We start from the raw sequence: 23,997 nt of genomic DNA, 5'->3' as shown, positions 1-23,997 counted from the left end.
TCTTCTTCCTCTTTTCTTTATCTGTTCTTTTTTCATTTTTCTTCTTTTCCCTCTTTCCTCAGATATAATTGAGTATTTTTTTAAATGATTCTTGTTCATCTCCACCATTGATTTATTAACTATGTCTCACTGTTTAAGAGTGCAGTGTGTGTGGTGTCTGTCCATGGTTACGGTTACTTTAGAGTTTATAATATATATCCTTTGACTAAACAGTCTACTTTCAAATAAAATGTATCACTTCACATCACTTCACATTTAAAACAGTATATACTTTCCACCAAGCCTTCTTCTCTATGTGCTACTATTGCCAGTCATTTTTGCTCAATATATGTTTATAAACTGCATAATGTAGATCTTTTATATTTGCCATATATTTACCATTTTGAGTATTCTTGATTCCCTTGTGTCAATGCAAATTTCTAAGTTTCATTTTCCTTCTTACTAAAGTAGTTCTTTCTTCTGTCCTGAATGGTGTCTGATAAGAAGTCTGATTTTCATTCCTCCCTATTATGAGATGCTTTAAGCCAACTGTCTTCATTACTTCTTTTCAGAAATTTGATTATTATATGCTTTCAGTGCAGTTTCTTCTGCTAAGGGTTTATTGAACTTCTTGGATGGGTGGATTTACGGTTTGTGTGACATGTGGGTAATGTCCAGCCATTATTTCTTGAAATATTTCTTATGACTCTCCCCCTCCATTCCTGAGAGTTCACGTGTACATTTTTTAAGATTTTTATTTATTTATTTATTTATACATACAAGAACTAGGGTACAGGCGCAGGAGGGTGAGAGAATTCACCAGAGACAGAGCGGGGAGCAGAACAGGCAGACGGACTGGAAACACTGCTGAGGGGACCAGCAGGTGAGACAGGAGAGGTCTGTCGCACCATGTGGGTATCTCCCTGGCTGGCCGGGAATTGAACCTATGCTATAGAGGCTGCAGACAGCTTCACAGCGCTGTACTCACCTTGCTGTGCGACCCAGGAGGCCCTCAAGTTTACATTTTTTTAAGACAACTTAGAAATTATTCCACAGCTCACTGAGGCTCTGTCCATTATTTTCAGTCTTTATTTATCTTTATGTCTTTATTTGAATATTTTATATTGTTATGTATGTACAGTCACTGATCCTTGCATGTGCATCATCTATAGATCCTCACTGTTTTTTAAATTTCAGACATTTTTTTATCTGTGAAGCTTAATTTTATCCTTCTCTTCTCATCATGTTCATGTTTTCCTTCATATATTTCAATATATTCACAGGATGTTTTAAGGTCCACGTTTATTAATTCACTATTACTGTCACTTCTAAATATGCCTCTAGTTAACTGACTTTTTCATTGGGTGTTTGGGTGGTGGATATTTTCCTGATTCTTTTCTCTCCTGGTAATTTGAATTGATGCTAAACCTTGGGACTTTTCATTATTGGTCTTCCTTCAGTATGCTGGATTTTATTCTGGCACAATTATGAATAATCTGCAAATAAGTATGACCCTTTCAAGTCTTCTCAGGTATGTCATAACAGGGTTTAGATCTGACTATTAGGGGACTAATTCAACCCTATAACTAACTCATGACCCTTCTTTCTTTCCATTTTAGGATGTGTGAACTTCATGTGAACTCTAAAATCTGTCACTGTCTTTTTTATTCTTTCCTTGTATTGCTCCACATACAGGTAGATCAATACTCAGCTAAACCTTTAAGATCACTCTTATAATCGCCTGAACTCTCTTTCAAACAACTCCTTGCTCTCTGTTATCGTCCTTCTTAAAAACCAGTTTTTCAAAATATTAAAAGCGGTGTTCAACATCCCTTATAATCAGGGAAATGCAAATCAAAACCACACTAAGATACCACCTTACACCAAATAAGAATGGCACATATCAAAAAAAACAAGCAACAATAAATGTTGGTGAGGATGTGGTGAAAAAGGAACTCTCCTACATTGCTGGTGGGAGTGCAAACTGGTCCAACCACTATGGAAAGCTGTCTGGAGATTCCTCAACCTGGTAAAAATGGAGCTACCAGGCCTCCCCGGTGGCGCAGCGGTTGAGCGCTCGGTTGCAAAGCTGCCCGCGGCCTCTGCGGCGCCAGTTCGATCCCCGGCTGCTCCCCGGCCACCGGAGGAGGGTCCCACATGGCGCGCAGACCTCTCCTGCCGCCCGCTGCTCCCCTCAGCAGTGTACTTCAGTCCTGCCTTCTCTGCTTCCCGCTCTGGCTCTGTTGAATTCTCTCACCCTTCCACACTTCTGACTGTACCCAGTGCATGTATAAACAAACAAATAAATAAATAAAACATGCCTCTAAAGAAAAAAATTTAAAAAATAAATAAATAAAAATGGAGCTACCATATGACTTGGCAATTCCACTACTAGGGATCTACCCAAAGGACACAAAAACATTGATTCAAAAGATACCTGTACACCTCTCTTTATTACAGCACTATTTACAATAGGTAAAACCTGGAAACAACCCAAATGCCAAAAAATAGATGACTGGATCAAGAATATGTGGAATATATACAATAAAAAAGATAAACTCATGCCATTCGCAGCAATGTGGATGGAGCTAGAAGGAATTATGCTCAGTGAAATCAGTCAAAAGGAAAAAGAAAAATATCAGATGTTTCACTTATAACAGGAATATAGGGGAACCAAGTAAGACATCAGTGTGAAAAAAAATAATAACGGTATAAAACACAGCAAAGAAAAACAGACAATTATAAATCAGAGACATCCTGCAGGGGAGGAGGAGGGAGAGGGATCAGAGGGAGAGAGGTAGGAGAACAGGAGACTGTGTTGATGGTACATGGGCGCCTTGGGGAAGAAAATTCTACGGGGACTCAACCTGAGGGGGTGGGGGGAAGCAAATATTGTTTAAAAAAATTAAAATTAAAATTAAAAAATAATTAAAAGTAGATCTAGCCTATGATCCAGCAACTATACTACTAGATATCTACTTAAAGAATGCAAAACCACTAATTCATAGCAATACAAGCACTCCCATGTTTGCTGCAGCACTATTTACAACAGTCAAGTTATGTAAACAAGCTATGGGTTCAACCACAGATGAGCGGATTAAGATAATGTGACACACACACACACACACACATACACGTGTGCGCATACAGGGGGTGGGAATACTATTTAGCAATAAAAAGGAAAGATGAAATCTTGCCATTTATGATAACATGGATAGAACTAGAGGGTATAATGTAAAGTAAGTTAGAAGAAAGATAAATAGGGAATGATTTCACTTGAGTATAATTTTAAACAAAAAAAAGGAACAGATAAAATTAAACCAAAACAATTCCTAGAAATATGACTGCGGAACTGAGGCTATCAGAAAGGGAGGTTGAAGTGGGAAAGGTAACTAAAGGGGGGAGGGGACTATCGTGAAGGATTATGGGTGCTCCGGTGGTGGTGTAACATACATTTGAATAGATATGAACCTATATCCTGAAACATATAAAATTTTACCACAATGAAATATATATATAGCTTATATATATAGTTCTCTCTATGTATAACTATATATAACTATATACCATATATAACTATATATGTGTGTATGTATGTATATATATGTGTGTGTGTATATATATATATATATATATATATATATAGTTTCTTTTAAAAAAATTAGTTGCTTTGACCTCTCCAACTTCCAATCCTGCCTGCTTAACTCAGTGTGACTGCTAGACCCTATATGAGTTCTCCAGGCAAGAAGCAGAGGTAATCTAGAGTTAACCTTTTTTGCTCTATTCCTAAGAACAACAACCCCAACTGCTTGTCATTCAATTTGTCAAAATCATTTAATATATTTTGTTGGTTTTCTAATCGTTTATTGTGGGAGGTTAATTTCCATCACAGCTAATCTTTCATGGTCAGAAAAAAGCCCTCCAATGGTTGAAGGCAGTAACTTCATGAGGCACTTTATAAACTGTATATCCATATGCAAATGTTAGCACAAGAAAACTAGACAGAAAGGCATGCCTCAGTCCAGATTGCTTGTTTTTTCTTTTTTTAAAAAAAGAGATTTTTATTTATTTATGCATACAAGAGCTGGGGTGTAGGCCAGATCAGTGAGGGGTGAGAGGATTCACCAGAGACAGAGTGGGGAGCAGAACAGGTAGATCTACCTAAATACACTGTTGAGGGGAGTGGCGGGTAAAACAGGAGAGGTCTGCTTCACAATGTGGGTTAGCTCCTTAGACAAGGATTGAACTCATGCCACAGCGGCTGGCGATAGCTTGATAGCACTGAAACTTTAACCCCTGCACCTCCCAGATTGCTTGTTTTTCTACCAAAAGACTGGTGCCGGAAGGAGACCAAAATCTTGCACAAACTGAAATATTCTAGAAATTTTGATTTCCCCAAATCAGAATTCTTGACTTACTCAGGGCATGAAATTTCTTTAAGAAGTGTTCCTTTTAACAAAGCACTGACCCTATAAAAATGCAAGTAACTTTTAGAGAGAATAGCATTTTACATTCACCTCAATTAATAAGACCACAGCTAGAACTGGTCATCATTGGTACATTGAACCATCAGAGCACAGAGGGTCAAGGTGTCTGGATTATGGCTGGAGGAGAGTGAAGTCCAAGGAGAAAGTCCATTGCTAACAGGAAAGAAGGAGGGCAGAATTATCAACTTCACAGCTTTGCCCAGGGCAGGCCCTGAGGGAAAGGATTTGTCTGCCTGCTATATTTCCCCTGGGTACTATCTGTAATTACTATCACAGCTCATTGATTTTCAATTCTTTCTATTAATACATTTATTGGCCACTCTGACATTATTAAAATCAGTCCAAGTCTGCTTCTTCAGTGGAGAGGTTATCTCTTGATCCTAAAATATGAATTTTGCAAGTGCAGAGTTTTTTTTCTGCTTTTCAAAAAATATTCTCCTCATATTAGCAATAACACAGCTTCTGCATGTTTTTCTTTGAAGCCAGGTAGTGACAGGCAAAGATTTCTCTATAGATCAAAAGATTTCAAGCAGTGGGTTATCAGAGAATATTAAATGATAAGCAAATTCAAATTTCTAAGATAATTCCACCAATTTAGCAGCTAGGCTGGCTCCTGTACCACAGTAGGGGAGGTAATAATGAGCCTCTGTTAAAGGGTAATGCAAGTGGCATTTTCATAAAGGCTTCTCTTCTGATAAAATCATTAAAGTAACATTGTCTTTACACACAGATGTACATGAACATTTTTATGTTAAATTAAACATAGTGGTTTATAGAGGAAAAGGAAAAAGTTAGGTTCCTTATTTGGTCTCTCCCCGCTCCTGCCCCCACTAAAGCTACTGAATTTTAATGTAATGGCCTATCTTATGCAAGCATTTCACTGTTCATGTCTGGGTTCAGCAACAATACTTGTATCTGCCTATATTTCTTTATTAAGCTAAGGACTGGGATTTTATTTTCAAAATCACGCCTGTCTCCAAATCCTCTCAATACTACAGTGTGACACCAACTCTCATAATAACTAGCATCTGAGTTAATCATGATTTATTGAGCCCTGCCTATTCATAAGCTCCTTGTGTAGAGATGATGGGGAATAATGAAAATATAAAGCAATAACTATGGTCTCCAGTAAGTTACAAAAGAGTTGGTTTGTCGTTGCTAGTCAGTTCTTGGTCATATAGAAATGTCCTCAAGCCCTTGTTAGTGATGCTCCGCAGAACAGTTTGCAAAATTTACTGGAAGCAACCTCTAAGGAAAAGATCATCGTTCTCTGTAGTCCTGCCTCTAAATTTAGGGAGCTCTGAGGCATCTCTGCTCTGACAAGGGCTGATGTTTTCTGCCAGTGAGGCAAGGAGAACACAGCTACACCTATCCCTACCTGTTGCCCTGCCTGTGCTGGGCCAACTGCATGGCTCTCTCCCATGTGACTCTCTCTCTCTCTCTCACACACACACACACACACACACACACACACACACACACACAACTGCATGGCTCTCTCCCATGTGACTCTTTCTCTCCTGCTACACACACACACACACACACACACACACTATTGCCACTACTCTCTACCTACAGCCAGTGGGTTAAACTGTACAAGAAGGGCAAGGGAACCAAAGGCTGCAACACCGCTGTGGGTGATGCAGGGCTTAAGTCAGCTGCTTCCCTGCAGCAGACTCCTCATGAGTTCGAGAACAGCGAAGGTGACAGAGCAAGGAATATTTCTCTCCTAGCTCCCTCAGATGCCCCCTGCATCTGCAATTAAAAATATTTATATTCAGAGAGTTATTTCCTTTTTTCAAACATTATCCTTTAACAAACTTCTGTACACAATTACAGTAGTTAAGGCCCCTTGGACTTATTACCCAGCTTCAAAAAGAAACAATACAACCTAACTTGTATGTCACGACCCCCATATCAAGGCTTCCTTCCCATTGTGTTTCACAACAAAACTCAGACATTTAATCGATTCATCTATAAATATATCAAGAAGTATCTTAAAGTGAACCCAGAACTCCTTTTTAAAAGTTGGCCAAACACCGTTATTATACCAAAATATTATATCATTTTTGTATTCATTTACAAATTAATTTCTGGCTTCATTAATCTGTGTTTTACAAGACAAATTCTAATTCAGAATTTGCAACATTTCTCCAGATATGCTTAAATGAATATATACACAAAACAGTAAGTGTTCCAGTTTGAAATTTACCTGTAGTCTACTTTTGGAATCATAAATTCTTTCATTTTTCTTAAAGATTTATTTTATTTATTTATGCCCACAAGAACTGGGGTGTAGGTCAGAGGTGTGGGGGGTGGTTGACAGGATTCACCAGAGATAGAGTGGGGAGCAGAATAGGCAGATCTACTGAAATACACTGCTGAGAGGAGCAGCGGGCGAGACAGGAGAGGTCTGCTGCCCCATGTGGGTTGCTCCCTGGCCAGGGATCAAACTCATGCTGCAGTGGCTGGGGATAGCTTGATAGTGCTGAGTTTTCAACCCCTGCGCCGCCAGGGAGGCCCCATAGAATCATAAATTAATAAAGTTTTCAAAATCGCTACTAAATACCTATGGAACTGCAGCAAGAAGAACTGAAGGGAAAAAGAAAGAAACTGAAGCAATGGGGCCCTTTTTATACCTGGTTTCCTCTACAAGGAGGCAGGCAGGCTCTGGGCCATACGGTGGTTCACTTCACTTCCCAGTTGAGGACAAAGGAGAGGACACTGACCGTCACAGCTGGCACGACTGAATCTGCACACAGCTCAAGCCACTTCCAAGACCGTGCATGTGTGCAGCTGCACACAGGTAGCTTCACCGCATTCGGAGTACTGAACTCATTACCAGACATGCTGCCTCCCGCTCTTCGTCCCTAACAGGGACCACAGGCTGTGAGGCTCAGCCTGGAAAAGCCTCATCTCCAATACCCCCACTTTACAGATAAGCAAATAAAATAAAGTCCTGGAGAAAAGTAACTTTCCAACATCACTCACACCTGTAAAATGCCAGGAATAAAATAGCATTTCCTGTCTTTGAATAGGTACCCTTTCACTGCATACTGCATATCTCTAGTGTAACATTCATTACTCTTCTTCCTGCTTTAGTCCTTTGTTTAGTAACATGTTAGTACATCCAAAGGCTGACGGCATTTGGGAAGCTCTTGTAACAGCAGGACACAAGCATAAATGGTGACAAAGTGATCCTGACATTGTGTGCTGTGCCCCTGAAGTGTGTCACAGGAGCATGTGCCTTCCAGGGACCGCTCAGCAGTGGGTGCCATAGCAATGATGAGCCTGAAGGAGTCTGAAGTCACATTTCAGGAGACAATAATCATCTACTTAGATGTCATGAAACAGGCTGTAAGTGTCAGAGGATTCCAGACAAAAGGAGGTGCACAGAGTTGGTGTCAATATGCCAACCTATCCATCCGGTTCAGAGGGCTACAAAATAAAGTCTCTGCCACCATTGAGAATGGGTTTTTCCATTTTTATTTTTGTATTCACAACAATCCTGTAAGGTCAGTAGAGTCAGCTGATAATTAGTTGTTGACTGGCTTCGTATTTTTCACTATGAGTGTTATAATGTTGGACAAGTTGAATAAACATATATTTTGAGCACTTATCATGTGCCAGGAACTAGAGAGATTGAAGTGGAAGAAATAGTTCTTTCCCTATAGTTCTTATAAGAGCTTAGAATCAGATTAAGAGACAATGGACATGTACTGACACTATAAAACTATTAAGAGGAGGAGGCAAGGTAGGGGCAGAAGTTTTCACCTAACTGAGAAAGCAGACCTTAGGCCTTTCCACAGTCTTTCTTTAAACTCTGACCGTGCTCATTGGATCCTGATTCTTCTGAGGGGTGGAGGGACATGCAGAGACCAGTCCACAGCAGAAGATCAAAGGGACTATTTATAGTGAGAAAGAGAAACAGGCATTCGTGGTGCATTGAACCAGGTCTATGAAAACAGGCAGACCTTACAAAAGCTACCTGCAGTCTAAAAGGAGGAACTTTTCTTTCTCCAAGACTTCAGGTTAATGTTTGTGTCTTAAAAGGAGTCTCAAAACTAGGTGTTTCAAAATGATGATAGGATCTAACTGCTACGCCAACTTTTCAGCCCTTCTCATATACTGCTGTGATGCACACACACATTTCTGTAATGTCTGGTTTACTGTAACTAACGTGTCAACTTCTTCCAAAGCCCCTGATCACATATGTGATTATTTCAATTTTTGCCAATGTGTTTACATTTTCTTATTAAGAATCAAAGTTCAGCCATCATCTCTTAGTAAATGAAGAGAGTCTTGTAAGAGGTCAATAAATTTTCAGAATTCTCATACTCCTTATGAAAAAACAGTTCTGAAATTGTATGGTGTGTCACCTATCCCACTAACTTCAATGAAAAACATCAGTGAAGCAACCAAAAATAAAATTCACTGAAATTCTAGATTTTATCTGTAATTTGAAAGAAGAGTTGATTCAAAGTATTACCTATGACTATGACTAAATGCAAATTTTTTTTTTTGTTTTCTCTTAATAGTTATGATACAGATCACTAAACACCACAGGCTGCATCTCTTTAAGTTTTACAGTAAGAGAGAACAAAATTATATCCACCACAAGTACATATAGAACCAAGGGAAAAAATCAAATTTCTTTCCCCCACCAAAATACACAGTCTAAATAAGGGTTAAAAATACCAACATTAGCTCCATTCACAAGAAAGGAAATTGATTATATTGAGCAGACATTAAGCAAAATCTATGAACCTACATTTTTTCCTTTTCCTACTGGATGACAGAAAAAAAGTGTTCCATAAATAATGTGACCTGAGGTTCTTGTTCACACTGTGAAATATCTGAGAATACTGGCTATTGTTTTTTCTACATCTAAATCTTTCATGAAAACCTTACCTTTAAGCTGAAAACATGATAGTGAAAGGGAGAGAGTTGTCTAGACTGGTGATAAGAATAAACATTGTCCTGGCTCTGACTAGTGACTCAGGTAATATTTTCTAACTGGTCTTCTGTACTCTGTGCCTTCTCTTCCAACATGCATGGCTTGATCTTGAAAAACATGATGTGAAATAAATATTGTGAAATACACTACTTTTTCTATTTTCCATCACCAGGAAATGGGCTATCCTCTCTGAATGAGATGTGAATGATCAACTGGATTTGTTAAATTAAATATATTAAAATTTATTTTAATAAACAATTACTAATACATCTATGATAAAAACACAGAACACCAAAGAGATAAATCCTTGCTGTGATTTATGTTAATCAATAAAGGTAAAAACTACTATATTTAGAGGAGAGTTTAACTCCTTGAGTCAGACTAGAAAATCCAGGCAAACTAAGGAAGACATTCACTGAAGCTATGGCTATACTTAATAATTAGTAATGGACACACAGTCTTTCTTTCCTGATACTCTCCTGTCTAAATCTTGGGTTTAGTCATGTTGTCGTATGTTGAAGTGTGGAATTGGATTACTGGTTGACATACTCTACAAAGTTTTTTCTGAACTTCAACACTGGACACAGAGGTGAAATGATATCCTCTACCACAATACAGTTCTGTTTCAGACACAGACTTACATTGAAGAAAAGAATCTATATTGAAATGCCATACACTACTGACACAGGTTGTTCCAGAATGGGGAAATTATCAAAGAGAGCTTCTAAATGCTACCATCTGGATCCATTCCCTAGGATACCCTTATGATGAAATTCTTTTGATTCTTCAGTATCCTGATCTTCTGAATGGGTCCCAGATGAACTTCACACATGCTGATTTTTAAAATCATGAGATTTTATTCACACTTAAAATGTCTTTTGATTGCTCCATTATAAAACATTTATACTATTGTTTCATTGTTCTTTTTTGAATAAGAGATGTAGTAACAAGATTAAAATGAAATATTTAATTGGGGCCCTTTAATAAATCATCTGCACTACCTTAGTGGTGGTGGTTTGATAAGCAGGTATTTAGTTTTCTAAGCAGGTAGTGTGCACTCAGGTACACAACAGTGCTTCCTCACTTGAATACAAATGTGGTCTGCTGATGCAGCAAGTAGTTCTACTTTCCTTATCATGTTCAACTAGTAAAGCTATAAATGGTAACAATTATTAAATCTCCTATACCTTATTTTAAAAATCTAGCTATACCTTAAGGCTTTACATTTTCAGTAGCCATACACTAATTCATCAATCTGGTTATGAACTTTTGCTTTTATGCACTTCTCTAACCCACTGACCTCAGCTTCATCAACTGCCCCCTATACTCTTCATGAAGTAAAAAGGGATAAATACAAACATCAAAAGAGAAATATATCCAACAAACAGTAACACCCCCATACCTGTGCTCTATAATTTCCTAATTTCCAAACAACTCAGCAATTTTTACACTGTTTATATTCCCACCTTATTTTTAAATACTACTTCTTTGCTTTGGATATTTATTAGCTATACAAAGTATTCACCAACTTTAAGTCATAAGGTTCTTATAAGGCCACTATGCCTTCCTAATTTCAGGTAGTTTGTTTTCTAAGTTTGTAAAATCTGAGGCTGTGAGTAGGTTACAATCAACAATACTCCCAGATAACTTTTACTCGAGAAAGAAAAGTTCTGGCAAGGGAAGAATCAGAAGTATCTGCAAAGCTCAGGATGCTCTGAGAATGATAGCTACTGTCACAGAGAAAAAGGGAGTCATCTGAAACTTCAGCTTACCCCTTGTTCAGATTCCAGAAGCTCTGTTTTGACTCTGACTGCCGGCATCCCATCAAGCATTAACATTCTGTTCTCAAAGGTGTTGATATTCTGACAATAAAAAAGAGAGAATGAAATTCAGCTATAAAGCATTCAAGAGAGGACATCTGGTAGACTTCTTTCATTGTAGTGCATTTAGTACTGCTAATCTAATTTTTTAACAATGAAGTATAATTAAATGAGAATATCAGCATAACCAATTATCCCCCCATTCTGAACTTTCATTTAAAATAATGACCAAGAAGTTGAATTAATCAGTCTGATTCTCTGACCTCTGGGTGGGAGGTCAGACTGTAATAAACTGAAGTAAGGAAGCTTTACATTAATTTATATGGGGCTGGAACAATTCATTGCACTTTTGCCACAGTGGAATGAAATATCAGGCACATTTCTTTCTTTATTCCTTAGTTCTGAAGATTGCGTTAAATACAGAAATTCATAAAGAAGAAAACAGATACAAATAACATATCCTCCCATGTTAATATTAAAGTTCAGATAATTTAAAAAATGAGGTAATAAAATTCTAGGTATACTGAATTTTGGAAGCATGGCAATTCTAATCAAATGATGACATATCAATACCAGACATCTACCTTAAAATCAACTGACATGAATTGTGGATAAAGCCAAAATTCTTAAACTGAAGTCATAGCCAAGAATAAATGATAATTCATTTTCTGTTATGGTATGTGTTTGGCTCAAATTTATCAACTCCTCAAAGGATTCAATAGAATCTCAAACAACATTTATAAATAGATTAAATCAAGGTCATTTTTTACTAATTTTCACTGCTTTGGAGATTTTCTGAAGTCAATAACCTATGAAGGGAATCCAAAAGCCACATATTAATGCTTGCTGAAGGCCAAAATCAGGCTCATGTATTAAAACATGTTTAGAATGTCAATTTTACCCTCAGACACAGACTAAGAAACTGAAATGACTAAATTTGAGATGTAGAATGATTACTTTTGCTCAATTATAGCCTATCACCGCATGACACTGAAGTGGTCTTTTTAAAAGAAAAAGATTCATTTCTACATATTTTGCCTACATGGCAATCAAGGTTAATATTTCTAAACCTTCAGCTTTTCCCTTTCCATACAGTTGCTTTTCTACCAAAATAGACAGTTTAATAAAAGCAACTCCATCTCAACAAATCATAAATTAAGTATTTTATTACCAAATAATACCAACAGAGTGCAGTATAGTGAAGCTCTAATTATTTCTCCATTTCTTGACTCTTCTTTTTTGTTTAAGAAAAATAATCTAAGAGAGAGAATTTATAGGGTCTCTTATCACAGCTTTTTGCTTGGAGAAATCAACAAGAAGAAAAAGCAGATTTACTCTAGAATTAACTAGTGAGCATTTAAAAGTTCCTTGCTACCTAGTTTATTAGGTAATAAAAAGAAGGAAACAAATTACTATCATGTTCTTTTCTTAGAAATGTACAATATAATTAAAACTGGCAGGATATACTTATCCATTTTTTGCTTTTGACGTGTCCATATTTTTAAAGCAATTTGCATCCTAATATATAACTTAGAGCAGAAGGAAACTATAGTAGCATCTCGACCTCAGTTAATTTGTTCCAAGGCGAAAATCTTTTCACTGAGGCTGGTGGGCTGTTTACACATCAGACATAGATCTCAAATCCCAATGTGTCATTTGCTTCTGTGGCTGGAGGCAGCCAGCTTGGCTTGCTACCACGGAATCTCAGGGAAGCCTTCTCTGCAGTGGCCAGCCCTCCATTCCCTGCCTTTCACACACAGTGCCAGGAATCTGAGGCAACAAAGCATCCCCGAGGCTGTTTGGTTGGTAGACAATGAAGGATGAGTTGATATTGCTTCCTACCCTGGAGGAGGTCTTGCCCAGACAAAAAGGAAAGAACAAGGCTCGCAAAGGAGGGGAAAAGACAAAGAGCCACTCTGGAAAGGCAGGTTTAATGAACTGTTCGAATCTGATTAGAGGCTAATGTCCCTTTTAGTGCTTTGTACCAATTTACAGCTGATATACTTTAACCATTTTCTTCACCGGCTGTGATAAACTCATTAGTTTAAAAAATGCAAGCTAACCAGAGTCTTTGAAGTTAAAAACTGATAAATCATGAAACTCTGACTGAGTCCATATTCCATTTAGCATATTTACATACCATTAGATATTTTGTGATGAGTAGTTTTTATATTGTTCTTGAAAAATTTCTACATGTGTGAAAGACAAGGTATGTCTCTTCAGTTTCAAGTGAAAAAATTAACATATTTTCAAATTTTTTTAAGAAACTAGTTTTCCCTGGGAATATTTCTTCCCATGATTTCCCAAGAGCATCCATGATCACAACCATTATAAAAACCTTAAATGACAATGTTCTTGGGTAAGGAATCAACTATCAACTATTAAACTCTTATACTAGTGCAAGCTCAATCTGTACATATGCCTGACAGTTATATTGTAAATATATATTGAAGGCTATTAATCTCCATATTAATGATTCTAACCCTGTTCAGAATAAACATAAGCACTGAACATCAATCATACCATCAAATCTTTCAGGAAGGTGAGTGGTTTTCAAAGAGCACCCGATAAGTATACGGCATTGAGGATATAGTCCTTGGAAAAAAATATCGACGGATTGATCTCTCTAAACTAAAATCATGTGCATATAATCTTAGTTGACTGTAAACTAGAAATATGTAATAAACTCTGATAGTTTGAAACTGCTGTCAAACCCATCTGGCCATGATCTTAATCAAAACACATTTGTTGCAGAATCAATAGCTCAATTGATTCCCAAGAGGTAAATAAAATTATGCTGTCATCAATTTCAGTGACATGGCATGCTTTGTGTATTTATGTTGTAACAAACATTTTGATATCCTGCAACTCTCATGACTATAATTTGTGCATAAACCTGTATGTTCATAAGCACATGTACACACATACATGTGATATGCGTACACCTATGTACTTTTTTCCTCAGAGTAAATTTTATGAACTAAAGCAAATGCTACCATCAAATTCATTGGCAGGAGATTGACCAATCACATGTACAATGAATGAGAATGCTACTCCAGATAGACCCTGCTTGACAGTAGCTCTCCCAGACAAAATCATATGCACAAGCAACGTTGATGCTATCATTTTAAAATGTTTTGAATGAAATGTGCAGGAAGGAAAAGGCTGATGTCAACAATCACAACTCATATAAACAGAACAGGGGTGAATTTTCAGGCCAACTACTATAATCTTCCTTGCTATTCTCATAATGCAGATCTTTTCCTCTCTCTCCTCCTGAGTGTGCTTTGCACAATTGGAGTAATGAAACCAGCCAGTCAATATTCAATAGACCTAATTTTTATATAAGGTTTCCTTTCATAAGCCAAAATATTTACTGGTAATTTTGTCATCTCTGGAGGTACAGTACATAGTCACTTAAGTATGTATCCATCTTAAATCTTCTTGTTTGGCCACAAGTGACAAGAAATAGAAATTGCACCATCTCTCATGCCCACGTTATATTAAACAGCAACATAAGGGACATGAGTGACGAGTCAGGATTCACAAGCTGATTAAGGCACTTTCATGAGAGATTCCAAAAGGTTTATGATGCAAGCATCATACTTGCATACTTCCTAAGGATCAGATTCTGGGCTAAGAGCTGAGCATATAGGTATCTGTCTAAATCCTCACAGAAACCCAAAAGGGTGATGCTATATTGTCTGAAGATTAGGCACCTGAGACATAGGCAGGTTAATCTTTCAAAGTCACAAAATTAGCAAGTGGGTTATGATGCATGCCAACTGACTGAAAACATCATCCTTTGAGTACTTTGGGCAACAGAATTAGATCGCAAGAAAATAATTTTGTTTCTAAAAAAGACTTCTCTAAGAAGTCAACCTTTCTTCCTTGACACATCTCTAACACAACATGAACAACAATAAAAACCAACAATAGTAATTTTTTTCAAGTCGTTAAGACAGATGCATCAGTCTTACCAACTATTAGGTTACTTTGAAAAATATAACTATTTTATCCCAACCCTAGAACTTGTACCCAGGTGCAAGAGAATCGGTGAATCCCTCCTGTTCTGTATAGGAAAAGACCAACAAACCTAAGAGATTAGAATCATATTCAGGCAATGGTTTCAATTACCTATTGTTATGCAATAAATCACATAGTAGTAGAAAACAACAATCATTTTTATTTCTATCTTAGTAACAAACATAATAACAACACTTAAATTTGGCATACTCACTAAGGATGAGATCCTGGGTTAAGAGCTGTGCATATAGATACCTGTCTAATCCTCAGAGAAACCGAAGAGGTTGATGCTATATTATCTTAAGATCAAGCACCTGAGACACGGGCGGTTAAATTGTTCAAGGTCACAAAATTCGCAAGGGCGTAAAATTTTGTCAGAAACAGAATGACCTGACCTCAACAGGAGCTAACCACTAGAACTATCTCCCTCCCTCTTTCCCTTTCTCTCACTACACCTCTGTATCAGTAAACATTTTCTATATCAAAATGAGAAAAAATATGAGCACCTTATTGAAGGCCCCAAGAAAGGAGCTCTGAAATCTCAGTAACAGTTCGCCCATGTCTGAGCTAGTATTTACTCACTGAGCCGAAATATGTAACTTTCATCACTGGGGAGTATCAACATTATGGGGAAAAGATAATAAGAGGTCAAACAAGTCTCTGGTTTCAAAGCTATTTCACATTTTTTTTAAATCAGATTTTAAACATATTTTCTTGGCTTGATGAGAGTATACATTCCTATCCCAGAATACCTCAGAATTAATTTAGCAAGTCAGTCCCATCTTGATTTCCACATCTGGAAAATCTATGGTAATCTCATCTGCTACCCCACATTTTGAAAATATTCTTATCCTTGGTGGCTCATTCAATAGTTTCACAATAGTTTCATGTAGTTGGAAGATACAGTAACTTCATCTTCTCGATTTTATACTAAAGAGAGACATATGTGGGGATCAGTTAATTTCATAATCATTAACACTGAGTGTCTAAGCATATCTTTCTATGTGCATATATCTAAACACTAATAATTCACTTTTGTAGAAGTATATGCATAAGCAATGCACCTATAATGGTACAAAATAGACACCAGTTCAAACACAGACTTTGCCCTTTAACTTTGTTTTTCGTCTTTCATTCCTTTGCAGCATGGCAAAGTGGATGTCACTTTAACGACCACATTTTAGGGAAATGTGTCTCTCATAAAAACTGGCGAAACCATAAACGTAATACTGCAACTTACATTTTCCTAAATAGCAAGAATGTTCATTTCTAATATTGGTGAAGGGTTAAATTAACCCAACAATGTATAGTTTATATTAATATTTTCAAAGTGCTACCTCTAAGTGATAATTGCCAAATTGGCCATAAAAAATGGAAGTTCTTGTTCAATCTGGTAAAAGATGCTTACAGGCATATGAAAAAATGTTCAACATCACTTGTCATCAGGGAAATGCAAATCAAAACTACCATGAGATACCATCTTACACCAGTGAGAATGGCACATATTAAAAAAACTAGCAACAACAAATGTTGGCGAGGGTGTGGAGAAAAAGGAACTCTCCTGCACTGTTGGTGGAAGTGCAAACTGGTCCAACCACTATGGAGAGCTGTGTGGAGATTTCTGGACCTACTAAACATAGAGCTTCCATATGATCCAGCAATTCCACTCCTAGGTATTTACCCAAAGGACACAGAAACATTAATTCCAAAGAACACCTGCAGCCCTATGTTTATAGCAGCACTTTTTACAATAGCTAAGCTTTGGAATCAGCCCAAATGCCCCAAAATAGATGACTGGATCAAGAAGATGTGGTACATATATACCATGGAATATTACTCAGCATTCAAAAAAGATAAACACATGCAATTTGCAGCAACATGGATGGCGCTGGAAGGGATCATGCTCAGCGAAATAAGCCAGAAAGAAAAAGAAAAATACCGGATGGTCTCACTCATAGCAGGAATCTAGAAAACTTAAATAAGGGACCAGGAAAATGAATAACTATAAGAAAGTGAAAATCAAAATCAACAAAAATCTATGAACCAGAGACACCTTTGGGGGGGGGTGGGATTGGGGTCAAAATGGGGGGGTTGAAATTGTATGGGGAATATAAAAATAAAATTTATTATAAAAAAAAAGATGCTTATTAAAAACAAAAAGGTGTAACCAACTCAACGTAAAATGTAAGCCAAAATCTACGCCTGTCCTTTTCAAAGAGCCATGATACATTTTCAGAAACTTGTAACAGAGGTGCCCCTTCTTTCCTTTCTTTGTTGTGCAGAGAATGGTTAAATGACATAGGAAATTCAAAATTACACCTTCTAACCTAATATTAATACAAACAGAATATTATTTTTTATCACCCCATAAAAAAGCAATGAGGGTTGCGCTATGCCAGAGTCATCTCATTCTACCCATGCCACGTTCTTGCACCTGGAGGCCTTATGTCAGATAAGGGGGCAAATTGGGGACTATGAAACAGAAACCAGGAAAATATCATAGTGAAAGATACGCCAGACCATCACCAAACAAACCCTATAGAGGGGGTGCAAAACTTTAGTTCACCTGGGCAGGTATTAATAGTTCAGGGATCTAACATGTGGAAGCAGGCAGCCAGGGGTCAGGATGGGCCAACAATTGGTGTCAATGACACATAAAGGTAAGAGAATTATTCGGCCATAAAGCAGAAGGAAATTTTGCCATTTATAACATGGATGGATCTTACCTTGAGTTATCTGAAATTATGTTTCAGATTATGTTAAGTCAATAGAAACAAATACCATGTGATCTCACTTCTATGTGGAGTGTAAAACACACACACAGAAACACATACACTCACGCAAAGAAAAACAAACTCATGGATATAAAGAAAAAAATGGTGGTTGCCAGAGGTTGGGGGTGTGGTGGAGCATATGGGGGAAATGGATCAAGAAATACAAATTTCCAGTTATAAATAAATCAGGCATGGGGATGTAATATACAGCATGGTGACAACAGTTAATAACTCTGTACTATATATTTGAAAGCTGCTATTACAGTAAATCTTAAAAGTTCTCATCACAAGAAAAAATGTGTAATTTCACGTGGTGATAGACATTAACTAGATTACTTTTTATTATGACCATTTCATAATAAATTCACATTAAGCTTTTATTATATTATATACTTGCAGTTTTATGTTATGTGTCAACTGTATCTTCATTAAAAAAAAATATCAGGGAGGAGTGAGTTTAGTGCTGGAAAAGGAGGATCTTATCCAGGAAACAAGGCTAGCAGAAATAATACTGAGGGCCTTGCCCAGCAGAGGCCTGAGCTAAGAAACAGGAGTTTCTTAAACAGAAATCAGAAAGCTACCCATGTATCCTCGTTGTCATGTTTTTTAGTCTTCCAGGCCTGGACGCCTGGATGGACACAAAAAAGAGCCCAAGCACACAGTAGGAGGGTTCGATACACTGACAATTACACTTGCAATACAACCACATTAAGATCACAGGGTCTCCTAATTGAAAAATTAATATTAAAAACTGTAAGAACATATATAGAGCACTTACATGCCAGGCATTGTTTCATTTGCTTTAGATTTACTACATGGTTCTTTCATTCAAAAACAAAACAAAACAAAACAAAAACCCTACTAAGCACTAAGTACTGCTTAGGTATTTGGGATATACCAGTGATCAAAAGAGAAAGTTTTTTGGTTTTTTTTTTTTTTTTTTTTTATTTGGTGGGACCCTTGCCGGTGGCCGGGGATCCAACCAGCGCTGCAGAGGCTGTGGGCAGCCTCGCAGCCCAGCGCTCAACCGTTGCGCCACCAGGGGAGGCCCAAAAGAGAAAGTTTTATAAAGTTTTATTCCAGTCATTAAAAAGTCCTCCAGTAACTTTTAAAAACTATGTTCATTTTAACAAGAAAATTAATATACAGGGAGACAAAGCAAGTCTAGGAAGTCTAATTCTGGGGTCAATATCTTCCATTGCTACCAGGGATCGATATTTCAATTGCTGGGGACACAAACTGCAGAGCTGGATAATCCCAGAAGTGTCCAAGCCACTCTGGTCGGTGTGCTTTAGGCTCTTGATAGAACAAAAGCCTGGATATGCTAAAGGGAGATAAGTGTTGAGATCATTCTGAACTCCTAACTCAACCTTATATTTAGCCTCTGATCATTTAGCCAGTAGATGAGTAACTGGTTTCTCAAGCCCCATTTTCTATCATTCTGCTCAGTCTACATCTCACCTATGTCAAAAATGCCTTCTCCACCAGGCCCTGAACACCCTATTCCATCTTCATACTGCTTGCTACCTGACAAATCCTTTATTTGCTACTACACTAGAATCTAAGTTTCAGGAGGGCCATGATTGTATCTTTTTGTACAAAACCATATCCCTAGCCCCAGACTTACAGCTGGTTCTGATGTATAGCATATGCTCAAAAAACACTTGTTGGTTCAATGAAAGAACAAACGTATAAAGATATAAAATCAATTTATTCTCCTGGGTAAAGGGGGTAATAACTGGTTGTTCACAACCAGGAAGAACATAAGCAAAATCATATGGGACCTCCTTGGTGGCGCTGGCGTTTGAGCACCGCACTGTGAAGCTGTCCGCAGTCTCTGCAGCGAGGGTTCGATCCTAGCCGGCCGGCAAGAATCCCACATGGCACAGTGGACCTCTCCTGTCTTGCCCGCTGCTCCCCTCAGCAGTGTGTTTCAGTCAGTCTGCCTGTTCTGTTCCCCACTCTGTCTCTGATGAATCCTCTCACCCTCCCGCACATCTGGCCTGTACCCCGGTTCTTATATAAAAATAAATCTTTAAAAAAAATCATGTGCTGTGAATTTCTCATATTTGGGAAACATAATAAAGGATCTGGTATGATGGAATAGTATCCATTGGAAGAGAAACTGCAGATGAGATCAGAAAAGTAACTTAGGGTCAGATAGTGAAGGATCTTAAATGTTGTGGTAATTCATTTATGCATTTCAAATATACTCCTTAATGTCTGCTATTTACCAGCTGCTGGGGACCAAGTGAACAACACAGAAAAGCTCCCTGCCTGAAAGAGCACTTGAGGTAGATGGAGGAGAAATGTATTCAGGCATCACACAATAGGTGGCAGGGAGTCATGGAGCCTTCTTAAGCAAAAGCATGTGTTCAAAGCTTTGTCTTTAGAAAGAAAGTACTAGAATAAATTTGGAAGATAGCTTATAAATACATAGGATTTGATATAGAAGAGAAAACAACCAGCTCACAGACTGCAGTAGCCCAGGGAGAAAGAGTGAGGATCTGAACTAAGGCCGTGGGAGAAAAGAAGAGGAAAAGTTCTTGGGAGTTCACAGGCAGAATGATGAGGCTGACTGACGAGAAGGAGGAAGTATGATGGCAAGACAGAACTAGAGGAGTGTCAAGGATGGCACTGATTTTCTAGATTATACATAAAGATTGAGGCAAGAATCCCAGTAAGAAAAGCATACTATGTTATGTATTTGTCCATTATCCTTTTTTTAAAAGATTTATTTTATTTATGCATATAAGAACTGGGGTGTAGGTCAGAGGTTCAGGAGGTGAGAGGATTTACCAGAGACAGAGTAAGGAGCAAAACAGGCAGATCTACTGAAATACACCGCTGAGGGGAGCAGCGGGCAAGACAGGAGAGGTCTGCTGCACCATATGGGTTAGCTCCCTGGCTGGGGATTGAACTCATGTTGCAGTGGCTGGTAATAGCTTGATAGAGCTGAGACTTAATCCCTGAGCCACCAGGGAGGCCCATTTCCATTATCCTGTAAAGGGCCTTCTACACTCAGAGATATGTGGGTATTTAGGCATATTGTTTGGTTTCAACATATTTTTGCACGCCTGAGATCTGTTTTACACTGGAGAAGATTTTGCTGAGTATTACTCAAATCTTTTAACAGATACTTATAATGTCAAATTTGTCCAAATTTGGAAACATAGGCTCGTTTGAAATAACGGGGGAAGAAAATTCTATATAAACAAGTCACTCCACACTTACTACATATTCAACAGAAGAATTAATTCTGTTTTTATAAACATTTTTGTTGGGATTTACCACTTTTACAGGCTTCCCTGGTTATCAAAAAATTTTTTAAAAGAACAGATATTTGCCAAAGCACAAGTTTAAGAGTACTGTACATTAACATATTCATCGGCCATTTCACTTTATGAAAAGTCATTTGGACAGTAATGAAAAAACACCCAGAACACTGAATGGAATATGTAATGAAATAACATCACTGGTCCTCTGTGCCTAGAGAAAATGAAGATTGCTATCAAATATTAAGTCATTTATTTTCTCTAGGAAACAAAGGAAATGACTATTGACCTATATTCTCACCTCTCCTGGTCTACAATGATGTCAAGTGGCTTCTTATCAAATCCAAAATGGATTATCTTATTAAAACATGCGTGTTGAGTGTTTGCACCCTGCACAGCCTGAAGAAATAGTGCAGAAGACTTGAAAATAAGTAAACAAATTTTGAAGAGAAACAATAATCCAAGTTAGATTTTTTTTATTTTAAATTATGACTCTTCTAACAAAAACCAAAAAGAAAAAGACCTTAAGGTTCTTCGTAGTGGCCAGAAAAATATGTAAGCTGCTAAATAAGTGAACTAGCTTTTATCTTCTTCTCCAAGAAGCTATATTCATCCCTTTCTCATTTTAGGTTTTACATAAGTATTTAGTTAAGATTGTATACTTTATATAAAATGTGACATTATATTCCTTGAAAACTCTAGGCATGACACTGATTTTGAATGTGTTTCCAAAAGAGCAAAGGTAGGAAAAAAAAAATCACCTTTGTAGTTCATTTCATCTGAGAAGGATTGTGAAAGCAAAAATAAGCACTATGTAGTGTCTGTCATAGTATCAAAGGGTGTAACAAAGTAACTGCCATTAAAAGATTTTATCAACAATACAAATACTACAACAGTTTGCACTGCCTGGACAGTTATGTCCGGAGAAGTCTCCACACCTGAGATGTGTTTTACACTGGATCACATCACAAGATGGTCATGCCTTCCTCCCCCTCCCACACAAACACACATGATCATGGGAACATAGAGGAGAAAGACATCATTTATTGGCTACAAATGGCCAAATGAACAAGTTCAATCAAAAAAGTCAGATTCCAGGGCCTCCCCGGTGGCGCAGCAGTTGAGCGCTGGGTTGCGAAGCTGCCCGCAGCCTCTGCAGCGCCGGTTCGATCCCCGGCTGCTCCCCGGCCACCGGAGGAGGGTCCCGCATGGCGCGCAGACCTCTCCTGCCGCCCGCTGCTCCCCTCAGCGGTGTACTTCGTTGGTCTGCCTGCTCTGCTCCCCGCTCTGGTGAGTTCTCTCACCCTCCCGTGCTTCTGACTGTACCCAGTGCTTGTATAAGTAAATAAATAAAATTAATCTTAAAAAAAAAAGTCAAATACCTGTTTAAAAAAAAAAAAAAAAAGTCAGATTCCAAAAATGGCCTACCTCTACAATAGCTGTTGATTTTTTCCAGATTCCTGGATGATATCATGAATTGCATTCGCTAAATCCAAACCCTGTACTAATTTCACAATCTTATTGGCAATGTTATTAAACATCTATGTTCATTTTACTACAAGCCATCTCTGAGAATTCTGATTACCTTATATTTTATCTTATTAAAAGCATCTTCTATGTTATGCATCCCTGCTTTTTCTGCAGACTTTCATTATTGTACAGAAAAGCAAGTCAGAAAGAGAATAGTCCAAAACCTTGCCCAATGATCAGACTTCCTGGGTTTGACTCAACCTTTCCATGAAAAATACCTTGTGACTTCAGTTTAAATGCAAATAACTTTCTATGCTACAGAATTTTTTTTTAATTTATCTACCTATGTAAACAAGAACTGGGGTACAGGCCAGAGGTGTGGGGGGTGAAGGAATTCACCAGAGACAGAGTAGGGAACAGAACAGGCAGATTGACTGAAATACACTGCTGAGGAGAGCAGAGGGTGAGACAGGAGAAGTCTGCTGCACCGTGTGGGTACCTCCCTGGCCGGGCATGAAACTCATGCAACAGTGGCTCCGGATAGCTTCATAGTGCTGTGTCTTAACCCCTTGCGCCACCAGGGAGGCCCCACAGAAATGTTTTTAAAGAGTCAATGACAGAATGTAACCTGAGCCCCTGAGCACATTACCAGGGCTTTTTTTTTAATAGTTTATATTGAATAATTTTAATTAGCATCAGTAACCGTGATACTTAACACCCATTCTTTTGACATTTGCTTTAGAATGGAAGTCCCAATCTGATTTTTTTTCCCCATTGTTGGAAGAACCTACTCAGTTTCTCATGTTAGATTCTCTAAATGAACTATGGCATAAGAAGATAGGAAGGGTCAGACTTGTTAAAACTACACAAGATTGATGGAAGACTAATCAATGCAATATATATTTTGCATAATGAATGGCAATAATACATTATTCTATTTGTTTAAAACTGTAAGGATGCACACCAACTCACAGAGAGAGAACTCACTTTTAATGGGTATCCCAAAGAGGACACTTAATATTCTCTGACTACTAGAAACACTTGTGAAGTGACTGACAGTCCTTCCTAAGCAAGTAAATGTCATTTATAAAATACTGAAAAGTTTTACTACAGGCCCCCCCTTCACATGATTGTCCAGAAGAACATGGTTTGACAAACAGCAATATTTACTGAAATAACTTTAACACATAACTGGAGAAGATATCTACA

The 23,997-nt window shown here is 37.8% G+C and overlaps 1 protein-coding gene across 6 annotated transcripts in view; it reads right to left on the bottom strand.

The window, feature by feature from the left end:
* The window catches only part of KLF12 (KLF transcription factor 12), a 416,573-nt gene that overhangs the window by 229,240 nt on the left and 163,336 nt on the right, over nt 1-23,997 (bottom strand). For 5 of the 6 annotated variants that reach the window (XM_037528938.2, XM_054701633.1, XM_054701631.1 and 2 more), the window contains one exon: nt 11,196-11,285. In XM_037528938.2, the coding sequence (XP_037384835.1) occupies nt 11,196-11,285 (90 nt within the window). Of the gene's footprint in view, nt 1-11,195; nt 11,286-23,997 lie in introns of those variants that run through there. The other variant, XM_054701634.1, reaches the window with a different exon arrangement.

Source organism: Talpa occidentalis, unplaced genomic scaffold, assembly GCF_014898055.3.
Source record: "Talpa occidentalis isolate TD23 unplaced genomic scaffold, MPIMG_talOcc4v2.1 talOcc4.5, whole genome shotgun sequence".
Classification (NCBI taxonomy): Eukaryota; Metazoa; Chordata; class Mammalia; order Eulipotyphla; family Talpidae; genus Talpa; species Talpa occidentalis.
This window is presented reverse-complemented; position numbering and strand designations above follow the sequence as displayed.